Genomic DNA, 17,430 nt, shown 5'->3' with positions numbered 1-17,430 from the left:
CTCATCTCACAGGTGAAATTTGATACCCAGCTTTCTCCTCTCATTGTCTGGAGCCTACACTGATAACAGAGCCCAGACATCACTTATTTATGCAAAATGTGATCATTTCCAGATGCTTTTTAAGGATAAACTGGCCCGAGTCCCCACCCGGACTCTGTCCCGGCCCTGTCATACGAAGTCTGGAATCTGAATCATGTGATCCAGTGAGCCGTGACATCAGCAGTCAGTCCATCTCCTCACACTTCCACACACGTCCACGCCTACAGAAAATCGATAACACCGCTCACACAGCGCACTCTGACTGTGGTTAGCCTCTGTCCAGCCAATAGAAAGCAAGAAGCGACATCTAAACTTGTTTGCCACGAGACTGGGGTTTCTGATAAAGAACTATGGCTGCTGGAAACCTTAGAGGTCCCCTTCTCTCATGTGATGTAACCACTGAGGAACAAAAATTGTTATTCTGCAGGGAAGGGAGTGAGGACTTTACATCTTATGATTTTTTTTGCAAACATTTGTAAACCACTTCCCTGGGACCCCAGCAGATGGTTTTCTAGTATTTCCCGAAAATCTCCAGTGCTCGGATCCATGGAGATGTGGGCACCGCCCAACTGTGAGGTAACACACTAAGGTGGTGGAGGTGCAGGAGGAAGAAGAGTCCTCCCCCCCACCAATGTCTCTCAGGAAGCTGCAGGAGGAAGAAGAGTCCTCCCCCCCCCACCAATGTCTCTCAGGAAGCTGGGAGTCTCTGCCTTCCCCTGTTCTGTACCAGGCTGTCCGGCACAATGCTTCTAATTCATGCACCTTTTCTTTCTCCACCACAAAAAGAAAAAAGGAAAGAGAAATGGAGGTGTGGGTGTTTGAGGAGAGGGAGGAAGGAGAGGGCTGCTGAGAGAACAGCTCTCACTGGTGTGGCCTTGGACTTGGAGACCTGGCTCAGCTTCTGTGCTGCAGGAAACAGGAATGCCTGTTGTTCTGTGTAATAGACAGACAAGAGCCAGGGAGCCCTCCCACACTCCTGGCCCCTTCCTGCCATGCTTGCAGAGCACACAGCCCAAGCGGCCACACCCACACCTTTTGAAATCCCCTTGAAGCCAGCCTCGGTGCTGGATCAGGAGAAGCATTTGTTCTGTTCGTTTGTAATTGTATTAGAAGTGCACAAAAAGTTAAAGAACATGGCAAACAGGTGACTTGATGTGAACAGAAAGGCAAGTCAGGTGATAGACTTTTAAAATGTACTGTGTGCATGTATGTGTGTGTGTGTGCACGCACACTCTCGAAGGCACATACACATAGCACACACGTGGCAGTTTAAAGATAATTTATGTGAACTATCCTCTTCCATCATGCGGTTCCCAGGGATCAAACTCGGGTCATCAGGCCCTGTGGCAAACCTTTACCTGCTAAACCATCTCACCTATCGTTAATACACTTCAGTTATAAAATAACTATAATGAGACAAATGGAAATGAAGGAGAGGCATGAGTGGGCACCGGTGGCTGCTTTCCTCAAGAGACATAGCCTGTCACTGAAGACCCTCAACCAGGACACTACACACACATACACTATATACACATACACATACAGAATACATATGTACATACGTATAGGTCGATATGTATACACATATGTATGTAAATGCATGTGTATACATAAGTACACATGTATATATGTGTGTTATATATGTATATGTGTGTACAATGCACACACACAGAGACTCAGACACACACAAAAGTCACCAGTCACTGATATTTACTACACTTGTGATAAATAACTGTGACTACCAAAATGCTAAGTGTCACTAAGCTGTGTGAAGAGAGGAAAAAGTCAAGAGACAAGAAGTCTGCCACTTTTAAGTCTGTCCCTCTACTCATCTGACAAGTCCTGTGCCCAGTCTCACCTTTGACAACAGGAGGATGTTGGCCTAACTGTATGCTTATGGAGGCATAAGCTGAGAGAATAATCTAGAATGGCAAGTAAAAATTAACTCCTGAACATGCAAACTGAGGCTGCATCTCCTATGCAAATTGCCAGCATTTATTGTGCAGGGCAAACCATCAAGAAAGAAAACATGGGCTACTGGCACTTTCGAGGGACTCGAGTTCCTGGTAATTCCTAATGCTCAAAGCACCACCTCAGGCCCGACAGCCAGAGCTCCTTTAACAGACGAACGAGCTAGGTTCTCCAACTCTACTGGAATTCTGCATTGAAGACAAACATTTTTTAAGAAAAGCTAGAGAGGGTTGGGGATTTAGCTCAGTGGTAGAGCGCTTGCCTAGGAAGCGCAAGGCCCTGGGTTCGGTCCCCAGCTCCGAAAAAAAGAACCAAAAAAAAAAAAAAAAAAAAGCTACAGAGGTGGCCTTTATTTCAGGGGTTTCTGAAACACAGAAAGAAAACTAAGACTGAGGAAACGTTTTCCTAACTCTTTGATTACTGAAAAATATACTTTAAAAAGAGTCAAATTTTATTATCAAAAATTGCCAGGCTGTAGGGGGAAACATTTGCTTGCCTTTAAGAAGCTGCTAAGACATTCTAACAATCAAGCGTAGTAAGCAGACCTCTGGCAACAGCCCAGCAAGTCAGTTCATTTTAAACATTTGTGCCACTGCCGTTTATGATACATATTAAGAAAATTTTGATTCATTCATATGAATGGGCATTTCAATTCTAGAGACAGTAAAGATGTGCTTTAAAAAAAAAATCAAAAGATAAAAAGTTCCAGGATGGATTTAAGATCCACTTTTAAGCAGTCTAATCACGCTAGTGTAAAACTTCATGATTTTTCAAGCCAGAACTTAAAAAGAGCCAGTAAGCAGGGCTCCGCCAGAGGGGAGTGCTCAAAGGACAGAAAACCTGATCTTAATCAAAGATCCAGAGGCCTATAAATAGAAACAGGTGTCTAAATCAAAGACAGAGAGACCCCCAAATGAGAACCATCCGCTCAGACACACACGCTTGGATCTGGGGACCATTCAGGGAGCCGAGAAAGTAGCAATTGTTGGAGATATGCATTAAAAATAGGAAGCGAAGATCACATCCTCACCCTCTTGGGCAGGAAAATAATCCCTGCTGCAGGGCCAGGAGGCATCTGACTCAAAGGCGGAAAGGGGAAAAGAACTAAGAGAGGTATTCAAACTTTGAAGGGAAAAAGAGAAGGTATCCAACCCTTTGTGCCTCTGCTCTCTGTACAAAGTCAGAGAAAGTGGTCATCAGTCTTTGGGCTCTTAACGTGGAGCCTGAAATCAAAGCTGATGGCCTCACCCCTCTGCTGAGATCTGGCTTGGGAATCGCTGTAATTATCATTATTAAGTGTTTAAGAATCCATAGAGAGATAGGACATCACACCAAAGGCTATAATCTGCCCCCATGCCCTGCCCCCTGAGAGCCTGGCGTCTCACAGATTGGAGCTGGCAACGGGTTGAGGTTCTCCAGTGGGATTGGTAACCCAAGGCCTGCTTCTGTGTTCTGGGCTGGCCGCAGGCCTCCTGAATGTCTTCTGAGAGTCCCAGGGTACTGAACTCTGGGAGCACGCTAAGGAGTGATGGAACCTAACACACAACCCTCGCTATGCTTCCCAAGGTTGGGTAGAGAATCTCACCTCATCTGGACTTATAAAGAGAAAAGCCAAACCACATACAGGGGTCATGGACTAAGAAGCTGCCTCACACGGCCTGTGAGCACCAGTGCATAAACACGACACATTCCCAGTGAACTGCAGTGCGGAGTCAGTAAAAATGGAACCTTTGAGCTCACCCTACAGCTTTAGAGGTGTCAAGCTCAGACCCCTTCGATCCTGTGGGAAAGCATTTGGCCAGTCTTTTGGATAGCTTCTGGAGAAGGAATTTTCAGAGTTCCCATAGCCTGGTTATAGTCTCAGACCCCAGTATATGACAGACAAGATCTACAGAGAGATAACAACATGGATGAGAGGAAGGATGCAAGGGAAGAGGTCAACCCAGAAACAGCACACGTAGGCTTTAAGCTGTCCAGCACATCTCCAGAAACATGACTTGTTCTTAGACTCTCAGAGCACGACAGGACAGCTCTGCTGTTCCTTGGGAAGGTGTGGCTTCCTCTCTCCTCTAGGCTGGTCTCCCAGAAGCCCTCCTGGAGCTAGGGTTTAGAGAGCCTTCCTCCAATCTTCAGCCTCGCTATACCCCAGCTGTGGAAATCCACCCAGCTAACTGGTACTGGATAAGCGCAGTGTCCTCCAAGGGTCCGGTCCTCTACTGGTCCCCCTGTCCTTTATCTTGCTAATCATATCCACAGTATTTACTACAAATTTCAATTTTATAAGGTAACTTATGTGTGTGTGTGTGTGTGTGTGTGTGTGTGTGTGTGTGTGTGTGTGTGTTAGTGTCTATATCTGGTCACTAAACATCATACTCCAGGAAGCTAAGGGCCTTGGCTGTTTTATTCAACAACTGTTTCCAAGTGTCACGACAGACAAATAAAGACACTTGATACAGAATGATAAAGAATGGTGGCAGAGAGCAAAGCAGTGATCAGTTCCGGGAAGTTTTCTTGCCTTCTAAGCAGAGTTGACATTGGTTTTTTTTTTGGTTTTTTTTTTTTTTTCCCCGGAGCTGGGGATCGAACCCAGGGCCTTGCGCTCGCTAGGCAAGCGCTCTACCGCTGAGCTAAATCCCCAACCCCCCAGAGTTGACATTGTTGACAACACCGTATCATTGTGTCTTGTGTACCACAATGCACATGCATGCATGTAGACAGATATGTGTACGAGTGCGCGTATGCAACATGCATGCACACACACACACACACACACACACACACACACACACCACCCGACAGGTAACCAAATCTCAGCATATTTTAAAGAAGCCATGCTATGACAGCCATAGACATGATGCCATCCACACGGTGTTACTTACCCTTCTGCCCAGGATCTGGTTGATAGCTGCGCTCTCCTTTAGCGTACACTCGGCTACGACATTCGCCCTCATTTCTTTCATGTATAACATGAAAGCATTCAGAGGCTTCTTAATATGAGGTCTTTTAGGCTCCTGTTCCTTTCTCTGTTCGTGCTGAGGCTTCCTAAAAGGTGGGTGGTGGTTAGGGAAGGGGGCAGGAGGAGTCGGGAAGAGAGGGGAGAGAAGATCTGTGGGCATTGCTAGATTCAGTGTGAGGATGACCCTCCTGGCTCTCGGCAAGCCCCTGTGACAGCATCAACCTGGAAGAATAGCATGTGACTTATCCAGTGGAAACCCAGCTGACCACAGGATTCTTCATTTACACAGTGACGCCAGGAATCAGGTTCCCTCACTATGAGAAACTCCATTGAGGGCCCCAAAGATGAGGCCTTTGGTCACCTCCAAAGAAGCTGGACACCAATTCTGGGTGGTCATTCCTCTTCTGGTGAAATGGATGCTTACTTTTGGGATGGGGATTAAAGGACACTTTGCAAAGCAAGCCCTCTCCCTCTCCCTCTCCCTCCCTTTTTCTCTGTGTATGTATGGGGTCGAGGGGGGCAGGTCAACCTTGGGTGTTGATCCTCAGTCGACATCAATCTTGGTTGTTCAGAATGCTTAGAAAGCCTGGGGCCAGGCTGCCTGGTCAGCAGACCCTAGGGTCCCCCTTGTCTCTGCCTCCCTAGTGGTGGGATTACAGGCATGGGTCACCACACCTGGCTTTTTTTTTAACATAGCTACTAGGGACCAAACTCAAGTCCTCATTAGTACAACACAAAGCTCTTTACCACTGACCATACTCTCTAGACCGGATGAAATTTTGATACTCTCACCCAACAAATGTATATCTTCTTTGAATATATTTTCAGAAGCCTTATGGGTTGTCAACACTGCTTGATCCAGCCTTCTCATGCACAAATTCTAAATAAGGGGTTGGCTGGCTTTCTTTCTTTCTTCCTTCCTTTCTTTCTTTCTTTCTTTCTTTCTTTCTTTCTTTCTTTCTTTCTTTCTCTTTTGTTCTTCCTTCCTTCCTAAGTCTTATTTATTTTATGTATATTAATGCTCTATCTGCATATACACCTGCATGCCAGAAGAGGGCATCAGATCCCATTACAGATGGTTGTGAGCCACCATGTGGTTGCTGGGAATTGACCTCCGGACCTCTGGAAGAGCAGCCAGTGCTCTTAACCACTGGGCCATGTCTCCAACCCTGAGACACCATTTCTTATTGTTGTTCCACAACAAGGTAACATAGCCTGGCTCTAAAAATTTGAATCAATGCTAACCCAATAGGGAACTCCATGTCAGTGGCCACTACTTCTTGAGTTCTGCACTGGGTAACTGTGCTTGAATGGCCCTGTGCACTGAGCCTGCTGCTCTGTTTCAGTTCCCTGAACAAAAGTCTGGGATGGTGAGTGTTCTGCAGTTGAACATCCCTCCCAGCTGTGTGCAGAATCCTGCTCCACCCTGGTGAGTGCCCATGAAATGTGAATTCCCTGGCCTTTTCCAGTCTCAGAATCAAGTCCCTGCTCTCAGGGACAGAGCCTTTCAGGCACAGCCTCGGGAATTTCACAATGGAAGGAAGAAGAGTCTCAGAAATCGGGGGTTGGGGGGGGGCATGCGTTCTACTTACACGTGCATTAGGTCGCTGTCCGTGTGGGGGTGCTCCTGTTTGACCTGAGGTGTTACAATTGCTGGATGAGGGATGCCAGTTGTGTGGGGGCCAGGGGGACCAGGAATCATGTGATGGGAAAACCTGTGCAGAGAGAGGAGGCGGCCGTTAAGGCCCTGACTGCGACCGGCTATGAGGGAAGCCCTATGTTATGCACCAGAGCATTGACTACACTCTGGAATGACAACTGTCTTCTTTTCTTTCTGTATTCAGCTCAAAAATACAATGACTCCCTGTAGTTTTTTTCAAAGTGGCGCTCCTCCTCAGGAGGGTAGCAGGCACAAATGAAGGGAAGCCGGATCAGTTTCCTTGCAAAGCAACTATCCAACCAAAAATTTCAATCTAATTTTAAGAGAAATTACTGGAAAACGCAAAACTTTATTCAGATTCAACCAAAGGTATCACATCTCAAAAATCGCACACAAAGAGTGTTCTCGTGCTGCTGGCTGTGGTGCCAAAGTCAGAAGGGAGCAACGGAAACCAAGGGCAGGGAGGGTCCTTGCAGACCCCTCCTACCTAAGGTTTTTCAATCTCATTGTCCGAAATGATCGTCTACACAGCAGCCACGTTTGGGAGATGGGGCGTGAGGAAGAGCTGGCTCTGGATTTATGGGTGAAGGTTAAATTAGAGGGAGAGAGACTCTGTACTAGGTAGCATTTGTGTGCGCTAATGCCTTTCTCCCAGGCACGAATAATGTAGTATTCAAAAAAAGGTAGCCCATCCATCACGTGCCACTGTGAAGGAGGAGACCTGCCCTGCTCAGAAAAGTGATGACGGATCTCAGCGAACACTGAGTAACTTTGGGCTGCCTTAGAGATTTTTTTTTTCCTTTCCAATAAGTTTTAGGGTTAAAACTTTCACAAGAAAAACATTCTTTGGTTTTAACTTGAGCCCTTCTTCAGGAAAGGAGGAAAAGGGCCTTTGCTGGGTGCCTAGTGTTTGAGAAACAAATGTCTTAAGTATTAAGGAGACAAAAATACAAATATTTAACCAAATGTTGCCCTTCCTGCCAAATGGTGCTTGGTGCTGGTGGTGTGTCTGCAAGGAAAGCTTTGTCTTCAGTTCTCAGTGTTAAAAACTATTAAAAAAAATGAAGACCATTAACCAATCTAGCCATCTCCATTTATATATCCCTGAACATATACATATATATATATATATATATATATATATAAAATCTGAAATTTACCACACAAACTATGAACATCAAATCCACATTAAAAACAAAAAGAAAAGAAAAGACAGATTCACAACCAGCTAATAGCTCACCATTTGACTTCCAGCACAGTAACACACTAGCTTCCTGGAGAAAGCCACAAGGGACACACAGATGACACAGCAAAAGCTGTGTGTGCATCAAGTACATCAAGCACGGGGCACAGCATCCCTTCCAGAAGCAGAAGCGCCACACAGAGCAAGCAGCCCCAGAGAGCTTCACTTGCAGAAACATGTCCACACAGGGCCTGATTCACACACTAAGATGTACACCCTTCTGGACAGCTTGTGAGTGCTGTCCCCTCTTCCCCCAAAAGCCGAGGGCCGGTCGAGGACTGATCTGGGCTATGGGGTGTTTTCAAGACTGAGTTAAGTTTCCACAAAGGAAGCAACTGTAGAACTCAGACCCAAGTCATTTTCAGGGTTCCCGCTCAGCCCGCCCCCTACCCCCAGCATGACCTAAATCAAAACAAGCCCTTCTAACGTCCACTTTGGGGGTATTCATCCTCCCGTGGTAGGTGGTAGTGAGTTCTGGCGTTCCAATGTTTCCTGGTGTGGCCAGTGCCCTGTGACACCTAGTGTGGGAGCCAGGCACACTGCACAGACACACGCGGGGCTGGGTTATGGGGCTCCTAGCCAGCCAGCCCAGAGGCAAGCGGGATGGGGTGTGCACAACGAGAGCAGAGGAGCAACCTGGACGGTCCACCTCCACCTACCTGGACATGGAAGTGTCGCCTGACAGTGAGGATGGGTAGGCTTGCCTGAATCCACCCGTGATGGGATAAACAGGCTGACCTTGCCTGAGGCCACAGAAGAGAGGAACCCATCAATGACAAAACATGAGTTACCAGCTAGCAGTAAGAGATTGGTGACAAGACAGAGGGGTGTGGGAAGGCAGCCACCACCAGCGTTTTTTTATAACACTGTTTCCCTTCCTCACCCTCCCACGTCTCAACCATCAAAGCACCCGTGGGGCCTTGAAGAAAACCCTCCCTCCCTTAGTTCCGATCACAGGCTGGCTCATCAATGGTTCTTTTATCCTTTTCCCTCAGCCAACACCTTTAATGTGGAGGACTTAGAAAATGCTTATTGAATATAATGCAGCCCACAGAATGGCAAACTATCCCTTCAGAGAAGCAGCTTAGCCAACTCTTTATCCAACCCTTTGAGAATTTAGAAATAGAAAGGGCACCAACTGCTTTATTTACATAAAGTAAATAAACATTTCAGGGACACTGCCCCTTCCCTCCCCCTATACACAACCCATTCTCTGCAGTTTCTTTTCTTCTCTGAGAGGTCCCTCTTCCCCCTCTCACAGCCCACGTTTTTATTGTACAATCTTTATTCCTAGCTGCTGGTGACGGCATGGGCACATTGCTCCCAAGGAGCCGAGTTCAGACAGGATAATCGAGCAAGGGCTCAAACACACACATAATCAATTAAACTCTCAGACCGAGAGCCTTAATGTTAGAAGGGGGGCAGGGAGGAGTCTTAGCTTTGCTGGAGAAAAATGTCAGGATGTCTGGGTGTAGCGATGAAGCCATGATCTGGGGGCTGTGGGGGACAACAGGCTCAGTAGAGAACCAGGAGAGATATCTGCAGGACCATGGCACCGAGGGGGAAAGGAGGCAAGGAGCTAGAGGGAAAAGCAGCCACGCTGCAAAAATCATTCTCCTCAGCACAGATTTCCTTTACTGTCATAAAAACAACCAACAAGAGCTGAACGAATGGGCATCCGCAGTAGGATCGTCTCTGGATGTAACCAGTTCAGAGAAACAGATCGATTGGCATTCAAAGTCCGACGGCAATCCAGCACCCAAAGCCACTTCTTGCTCCCAAAATGAGTTTGGGGTGTTTGCTTATGACCATCTGAAAGATGCTTGCGTTCTGTCGATCTCTCTCGGTCTTGTGGTATCTGTCTCAGTTGGTCACCGAGAAGCAAAAAGTAGCTAACCAGCGAGTCTAAGTTCGCGTTTCAAAATATGAGTTGTTTTATTTAAAAAAAAAAAAAAAAAAAAAAAAAAACCCAGACTGGAAAAGCCACGCCGAGCCTCTGCTTCACGGGGCACAGCCAATGCCCAAAGCCACAAATTGAATCCATAAAACTATAAGCTTCAAAGCAAACTCTATGCAGTCGTTTTCTACACATATTAGTGGACGAATCCAATACGTTTCAAAGTCTGTATCTTTTTTTTTAAAGTAATCTTTCAAATTGAAATGAAATAAAGCTAGCACCTTGCTTTGCTTGTTGGTGGGAAATCGCCTGCATTCCACAACTGTGACCATACATGGAGCTAATTTCCACGAAGGGGAAGTGGAAAGGCACGTGTTCAAACACTCAGCCGAAGGTTACACAGGAAGGCTCTTACCAGCCGAGGGGTGGGGTGATCTGTCCAACGCCGCCTGGAGACAGGGGGTAGAAGGTGGGCATTTCAGGAGCTGGAGGGTGTCTGGACATGCCTGTTGAAAGGAAGAGAAAGGCACGGTGTTTACATTCGAGGGACAGTCATGCGGAAGAGCATGTCACTTCATGTCACCAGAATTTTGGCATAGAAACCGTCTACCGGACAGGGTGAGTGGACGTGCGTCTTTCTTAGATTTCGACATCTGAGTGCACAGGGTCTTCAGATGGACAGTTACCGCTTAAGGAATGTGTGCCCTGCCAGGACACAGCTACCCCAAGTCTCTTCATGATTTACCCTGTCCTCATTATTTCGCCTGAAGAAAGTGGTAGAGAACTATTTCTGTGAAGAACAGCAAGTGACAGCCCTTCCTAAGAAGGTGGCCCTGCCATGGGGCTCAAAGATTAGGGAAATTGCCATTTTCGTCGGTTCCCTTACGGACACATAGATTGGGGAAACATGATACCTCAGAGGAGGGAAGATTAATTAGGAATCCTCTTCAGCCCAGTGGTGGTCACACTTGATATGATTCATTTGTTCCCTGCTGCCATTGCAGCTTCCTCTAAGCTCCTCATCAACTCTGGTCCTCTAGGCTCCAAGGTCACACTGTTCTGGATTAGCTGTATTCTCCGGCAACGGAGAATGCCACCAAATCGGTTCTCGTGCTTGAGCTCTCCTGGGAGCCCCGTGCCCTGCAACTGGGAAACCTACCCAATCCTAGTCCCAGATGACATCCCGTTTTAGACCTTACCTTAGGCACAGGGGAGAACAAAACTAGCAAGAAAAATTCACAGTATGAAAAATGTGAAATTTAATTACTGGGAGGAGTGTTTCTGAAAAGGGCTGGGTAAATTGCTTCATATACATAGATGGCCACGGCTACAAAAGACCAGTTCCACATGGGGCAATGGTTCTCAACGTGTGGGTCGTGACCCCCTCAGGGGGTCACTTATCAGATATCCTGCATATCAGATATCTACATTATGACTCATAACAGGAGCAAAATTATAGTTATGAAGTAGCAACAAAATAATAATAAATTTATGGTTGAAGGTCCTCACAGCATGAGGAACTGCATTAGGAAAGTGGAAAAACTGATGTATGGTATTAGCACGCCAATGACTGTAAATACATGGGTTATTGCGTGAAGAGAGATGTACATGTGATAGAGGCTCTTTAAATAGCATGAGGTACTATGTAACATGCCCTTCACATGGATCCTAAGTTACCAACAGACCTGAACATGAGAGAAAGACCTTGAATATTACTTGTGTGTTTAGGACAAACCCCTCTATTCTTATACAAAGATGCACAGACTAGAATGGTCTCTATGCTGCACTCCACAGGGCTCCTGCCTCAGGCCAATGCAGTTTGCCATTTTCAAAATCACTTGGAATCTTCTGTAATTTCAGTTTTGCGTAGACACACTAATTCCCTTTGATCCCTTCCAAGTGGGTCCCCAAGTTTGTTCCCCAGGGCTTCTTTCTTGTTTCTGGGAAAGGGCAGGGGTGAGCTGAGGTTGACGCTTCAGGACCTTTGGTGAGATTTTCAACTTGTCACTTGCTCCCTGACCCCAAGATGCTCAAATCCTCAAATCTCAGGGTCTTCTGGGAGGTTCGAATTAAAAACGAACTAACAATCCTCACCCCACACCAAAGACAGCCAAGAGTAACTCAGAACATTAGCAATGAGAATCTTACTATTTATAAGTGAGAAAGTTTCCAAAGACAGTCTCTACGTCTGGACATTTCTGCCTACCAGGGCTACTGTATGGACACAATATTGTGTTTTCCCCGAACCACCCAAAGCTGACTAGGCCACTAGGAATGATGACGTCACTGGCTGTAGTCTCTAGCTGAGCTAGAATGAATCTGTGCAGGTTTGAGGGGCAACGGAAAGTCTGCAAGAATGAAATTATGTAAACTCAATATTATGTAATGAGCACTTTCCTACCAGAGGCACGTGATGATGAAGTACATAAAGCTCAGGACAAAGATGTAATTAAAACCAGGATATCCATGTTACAGCAATGAGAAATGGTGGGAATAGACTTTAATCGTCACAATTTTTAAAAAGGTAAAGAAAGCAGAGAGCTTACAGCTCACACCACTAGTCCGGCCTCTAAACACGCCCAGAAGTAATAAAATCAATACAGATTTGCTATACAGAGCCAGAGAGGACAGTGGCAGCCAGGTGAACACGGGAGAAACCAAATGCATTCAGTCGACTATAAACTGTTGTTCAAAACTAACCTGTCCTAGAACCACTCAACAGCGTGTTGTTCTCTTAAACTGAGACTGTTTCAAAGGCTCAGGCAGAACACAGAAAACATGCCTTTTCATCAAAAAATTAAAAGTAATAACGAGCATTTGGTGTTTTTTTTTTTTTTTTTTGAGAGCTGAGAATTTTAAACCTCCAGTTTTTATCACTCAATGTCACAGTCTGCAGATAGGTATTCCAGCTCAGACCTGCTCTGACATTGCAACTCACAATGGACAGCTTACATCGTGGCCCCTCTGGACATAGCCCAAAGACACGGCAGCTCACGGGGAACTCCATAGTGGCCTTGATTATTGCTTTGTGTCATCCCCAGCACTAACAACAAACAAAACAGCCCCAAACAAAAGCCCTGGATCTCCCAAGTTCCGAAAATGTCCTGTCACCAAGCTACATGTCCAGTTCCCAGACCTACATCTTACCTTGTCTACAGATACTTGGGCTCTACTCACGCCCAAGTCCAACAGGAAGTGCTTGAGTCAGCGTTCTATTTACCCCAAGGCTCTGAGGCCCCTGGTGATTGACTGCTAAGTGGTAAATAATGAAAAACAAGTGGCCTCAGACCCTTGATGTCAACAGAGGTCATCCACAGAGGGTCAGAGGGCAGAAGGCAGGCTTTGGCTTTTGCACTCTGGGCTTTCTTGTCTTTTATTGGGCCTTCCATTTTGGTTTTCCATAGCCCTGCTGAATGCCAACCCTGCTTGTGCAAGGCAAGACCGACAAGCTGTGCTGAGAGGATGGGCCCCAGGCTGAGCTCTCTGTCCAGGCCCCCCACTTTTCACAGGCAAAGCCCAAGCATTTCCATTTTGTTCAGACCTCACACAATGTGCTCCTCTGCAAATGAAGTCAACGAGTGGAACTCGTCATTGATGCAGAAAAGCCAAACGGAAGTTGTGCTGCTTTGACTCTAAACAGAGATGGTTTTACACTGTATTTATAATATCTAAGCCGAGGATGGGACATGAAAAGGAACAGATAGCATGGTAGGAATATAACGGAATAAGGAAACCAAGAGGCTGAACAAATGACTCTGTTTTTCTTTTTTTCGGAGCTGGGGACCGAACCCAGGGCCTTGCACTTGCTAGGCAAGCGCTCTACCACTGAGCTAAATTCACAACCTCACAAATGACTCTTGAAGCAAACAATTCCTGCTTCGCTCTCTCTGTGTGTGTGTGTGTGTGTGTGTGTGTGTGTGTGTTATTATCAACAGTGGCTAGAGATGTATAGCTCAGTGTTGGGGTGTTTTCCTAGTATGTGCAAGGCCCCAAGTTTGATTCCCAGTCAAAAAGTAATTAAAAAATTTAAAGTCGGGGCTGGGGATTTAGCTCAGTGGTAGAGCGCTAACCTAGGAAGCGCAAGGCCCTGGGTTCGGTCCCCAGCTCCGGAAAAAGAACCAAAAAAAAAAAAAAAAAAAAAATTTAAAGTCACCAACATCTTATATGGTAGTCCCCCACCCTCCGCCCACACCCCTCAAGCCACAGCTTCCGTCCTCCATGGTCAGCTGGAGTCTAAAGTGTTACGTGGGAGATGCTCAGAGATGAATAACTTTTTACATTTTAAACGGAGTGCATAATGAAATTACTGGCTTCTTGTTCCCTGCGTAGGATACTCACATTATCCTGCGGCCCCATGCCTGCACTGCATACACCACTCCTATGACTCACTTCGTCGTCTAGGGAATCCTGTCAATTGATCTACTGTCCTAGAGTTAAGAGTGTCTATGTCTGAATAACCCCAATGTTCTTCAAAAATAACCCCGAGAGCACAAGCATCTATCCTGGTAAAGAGGACGTGCCAAGGGGAATCTGTAAAGTTCCCCCTTTTAATGGAAAGAGACTGTTCTGGACTTAACGTGGAGGAGAAAGAATCGTGTTTCGATTTCTAAGGTCTGGGATAAGAAGCCATCTCCTACCTGTGAGGTAAGAGAGAGAATCTTTGTTAGCTGTTCTTCCTCAGACCGCGAGAGTTATGGCTGTTGTTTGCTTGTGTTTAGTGATGGAGAGCAGTAAGTAGGTTTATTCCGCGGGCACAGGGATCTGGGACTTGAAAGCAACATCCCCATGTGGATGGATACTTTAGCGAGTAAATTGCCGAGAACGGGGCTTTTACTGTTTGCACAACCTACTGGCTTGCATTGTGGATCACACTGGCTTTTGGAAATCTGTCCCTTGGGACATGACAGTACTATACTTTCCTTCCTTCTGCTTTGTTGCTGTTGCTGAGGTTTCTTGGGGGTAGGGGGGGCTTGTTTGGGACAAATTAAAGCAACGACACATTTTTATGGGTTTCTGAAGAATGGTCAACCAACCGAACTCATCTTCGGGTGCATCTTGACCTGCATGGGGCAGACACCTGCCCACCTGACATGATGCCAGGCCTAGGAGACGTGGTGGTCTGATTGGGAACCGAGGCCAGGCGGGCGCGCATGCGCGAGGGGGCGGGCGCTTACCTTGCTTGGGGTTGACCTCTGACGGGATGTGTGACGGGTGAGATCCTGGAGAAAAGTGCTCGTCGCTGTACGTGATGAGGGGCGTGAGGGGGTGGACCGCGTGAGATGGCTGCACCACCGGCACTTTATTTGACTGCAAAGTAACCACAAGGCCAATGGTTAATATGGCCGCCTGACTCTTCCTCATCCCTCCTCCCCCCCCCCAAAGGAAAAGAGTCATGCAGGAGCGGTAGGCGGTCGTTAAGGGGACACTGGAGTCACGTGGGCAAAGTTGCCAGTGTTTGCACGCAAACACTCAAGTCCAGGAATACCCCGCAAGGGGGCTGTTGGGGACTTCTAGTGGCCTGCAGAGGTCATCTGACCACAGTGCTTCTTCACATGACCCGAGCCTGTGGCCACGTGTGTGACACGTCCTTGCCATCCTCTCGGTCTTTCTTTTTGATAAAGAGCAGCTAGAGCAAACATTGTGGTCTATAAGCTCTCCGCTCATTCTGCCTCTAGCTGGAAAACACCACACAATAAAAGTTTCTCCTTTAAGCAGACTAAATATTCTCCTTTGCTGACTAAATATTGCCGACCCAAACAACACAGTCAGCCCAGACTGATAATTTACACATCCGAGACATGTCAGCATATGTTTCAGAACCGCGCTCTGACAGTTTGTCACACCTTGCTGTTGGGTCAGATGTGACCACTTGCTTTCGCTGCTCAGCTGCCCCCTGCTCCTCTGGCATCCACAGTAATTCCCAACCTCGCTTAGAATTTCACATATAAACATGTAACATACACATACAACAGTTGAAACGACACTTTGAATCGCTAGCCTTATGCATGGTAACGTACTGTGCCCCTTCCTGTAACCCCAGCGATCAAGAGGCTGAGGCAGAAGGAAGGAGTGCTGGAGGCCAGCCTGGGCTACAGCTATGGGCTACCTCCTATCAAAAACAAATTTAAAACAACAGCAGCAACAGGGTTAGGAAGGTGGTTCAGCGGGTGGCGTTACTTGTTGTATAAACATGGCGCCCTCCTGAGTTTGGTTCCTCATAAACCCCTAGTGTAGTGGAGCATGCCTACAATCCCAGCCCTGCAGGAAAGGAGATAGATGCTGGGGCTTGCTGACCAGCTAGTCCAGCCAAAATGACCAGCGCCACGTTCCCTGAAAGCATAGGACAGGTAAAAACAAACAAACAAACAAACAAACCCACACTTTATGAATTATATATGTGGTGTATATATCAGACATATATGTACACACACACACATAGCAGTACATGTTTTAATGGATTCATATTATCTATTTGTATGTCATTTATTTGAAATCTGTCATCATTTCCATTATAGCAAAGTTACAAGTCCTCTCCCTACACCACCCAGGTGTGGTGGCACATGTCCTTTGTCCCAGCCTTTGAGAGGCAGAAGTGGGTGGGTTCAGTGAGTTTAAGCCAGTCTGCTCTATGTAAGAACTTCCGGGCCAGTCAGGGTCACATACTAACGGCATCTCGAAATGAAAAAAATTAACAAAGTTCTCCTTGTTCAAGAAGGGATTTACAAAATAAGTCTGTAGTGACAGGCTCAACATAAGGGTAGCCATTTTTAAAGAAACTCTAGTTAGTGAGGACAGAGAGAGAGAGACAGAGACAGAGACAGAGAGACAGACAGAGGATGAGCGCGAAGGAGGATAGACTGACTGTGTAGACCAGGATGTCCTATATCCTCTTGTGCCAGGCCAAGATTAGTGGTATGGGCCAACCCCACCCCATCCCTACTGCTTTGTCTTCCTGAAAACCTGTCCTGGATGTTAACCTCCACACAGTGATTCAGATGTTAATTAGCTGGATCTAACCATTCCACGTCAAACCTTGTTACATATGGTAAGCACACACAATTTTATCCACAAATAAAAACAACAGCAATGGAACTAGGAAAAAAAAATCCCTTCCCATTTCTCCCAAAGAAAGGAAACGTAACACGATTACACACATGGAAGGGCGGCTAGGATTTTAAACCGTGCACTAACTACAGCAGCCTCGGGAAGATGCCTGTGTAGAAGCCGTAGAGACTCAGATTTAAGAGCATCAGAATGAGAGGAACTCACGAGCTCAGGCATGCCTTCCCCGTAATGAGTTTGAATTAGTGACATTTCCCTGTACTGTGCCAGGCTAAGATTAATGGGAAATGTGTTTCTCAAGAAGTAAATAATCATATTAAAGAGAATTCAGGGAAGTGGCCTGACGAGTCCCAGTGTGAACTGTTCAAATGTGTGGCCACGTCTGGATGGCGAAGGGACTCCACTGTCACACGCGGGCTGCACCTATGGTGCACTCACATTGCACTTGATGCTTTCTACCAATGGGAAACCGCACTGACGTGGTGCGATGTGAAGGTTAGGTTACCCTGGGGGGTGGGGGGGATTAAGAGCAGTCACCCTGGTGAGCCTTATGGTCTTTATGCCTGTCAGGACAATCGCCCTCCCAAAGAAACTCATGTGGC

At 46.6% G+C, this 17,430-nt stretch overlaps 1 protein-coding gene across 11 annotated transcripts in view; it reads right to left on the bottom strand.

The window, feature by feature from the left end:
* Nucleotides 1-17,430, bottom strand: part of Lef1 (lymphoid enhancer binding factor 1) — a 113,391-nt gene that overhangs the window by 22,106 nt on the left and 73,855 nt on the right. For 6 of the 11 annotated variants that reach the window (XM_063281211.1, XM_063281210.1, XM_006233305.5 and 3 more), the window contains exons 4-7: nucleotides 14,941-15,073; nucleotides 10,182-10,272; nucleotides 6,559-6,681; nucleotides 4,890-5,052 (exon numbers count right to left, since the gene is read on the bottom strand). In XM_063281211.1, the coding sequence (XP_063137281.1) occupies nucleotides 4,890-5,052; nucleotides 6,559-6,681; nucleotides 10,182-10,272; nucleotides 14,941-15,073 (510 nt within the window). Of the gene's footprint in view, nucleotides 1-4,889; nucleotides 5,053-6,558; nucleotides 6,682-8,528; nucleotides 8,613-10,181; nucleotides 10,273-14,940; nucleotides 15,074-17,430 lie in introns of all 11 variants that reach the window. The other 5 variants (XM_039101603.2, XM_008761491.4, XM_006233302.5 and 2 more) reach the window with 1 other exon arrangement.

Source organism: Rattus norvegicus, chromosome 2 (genome assembly GCF_036323735.1).
Source record: "Rattus norvegicus strain BN/NHsdMcwi chromosome 2, GRCr8, whole genome shotgun sequence".
Lineage (NCBI taxonomy): Eukaryota > Metazoa > Chordata > Mammalia > Rodentia > Muridae > Rattus > Rattus norvegicus.
Note: the sequence above shows the minus strand (reverse complement) of the source record. Positions and strands in the feature narration are given on the sequence as shown.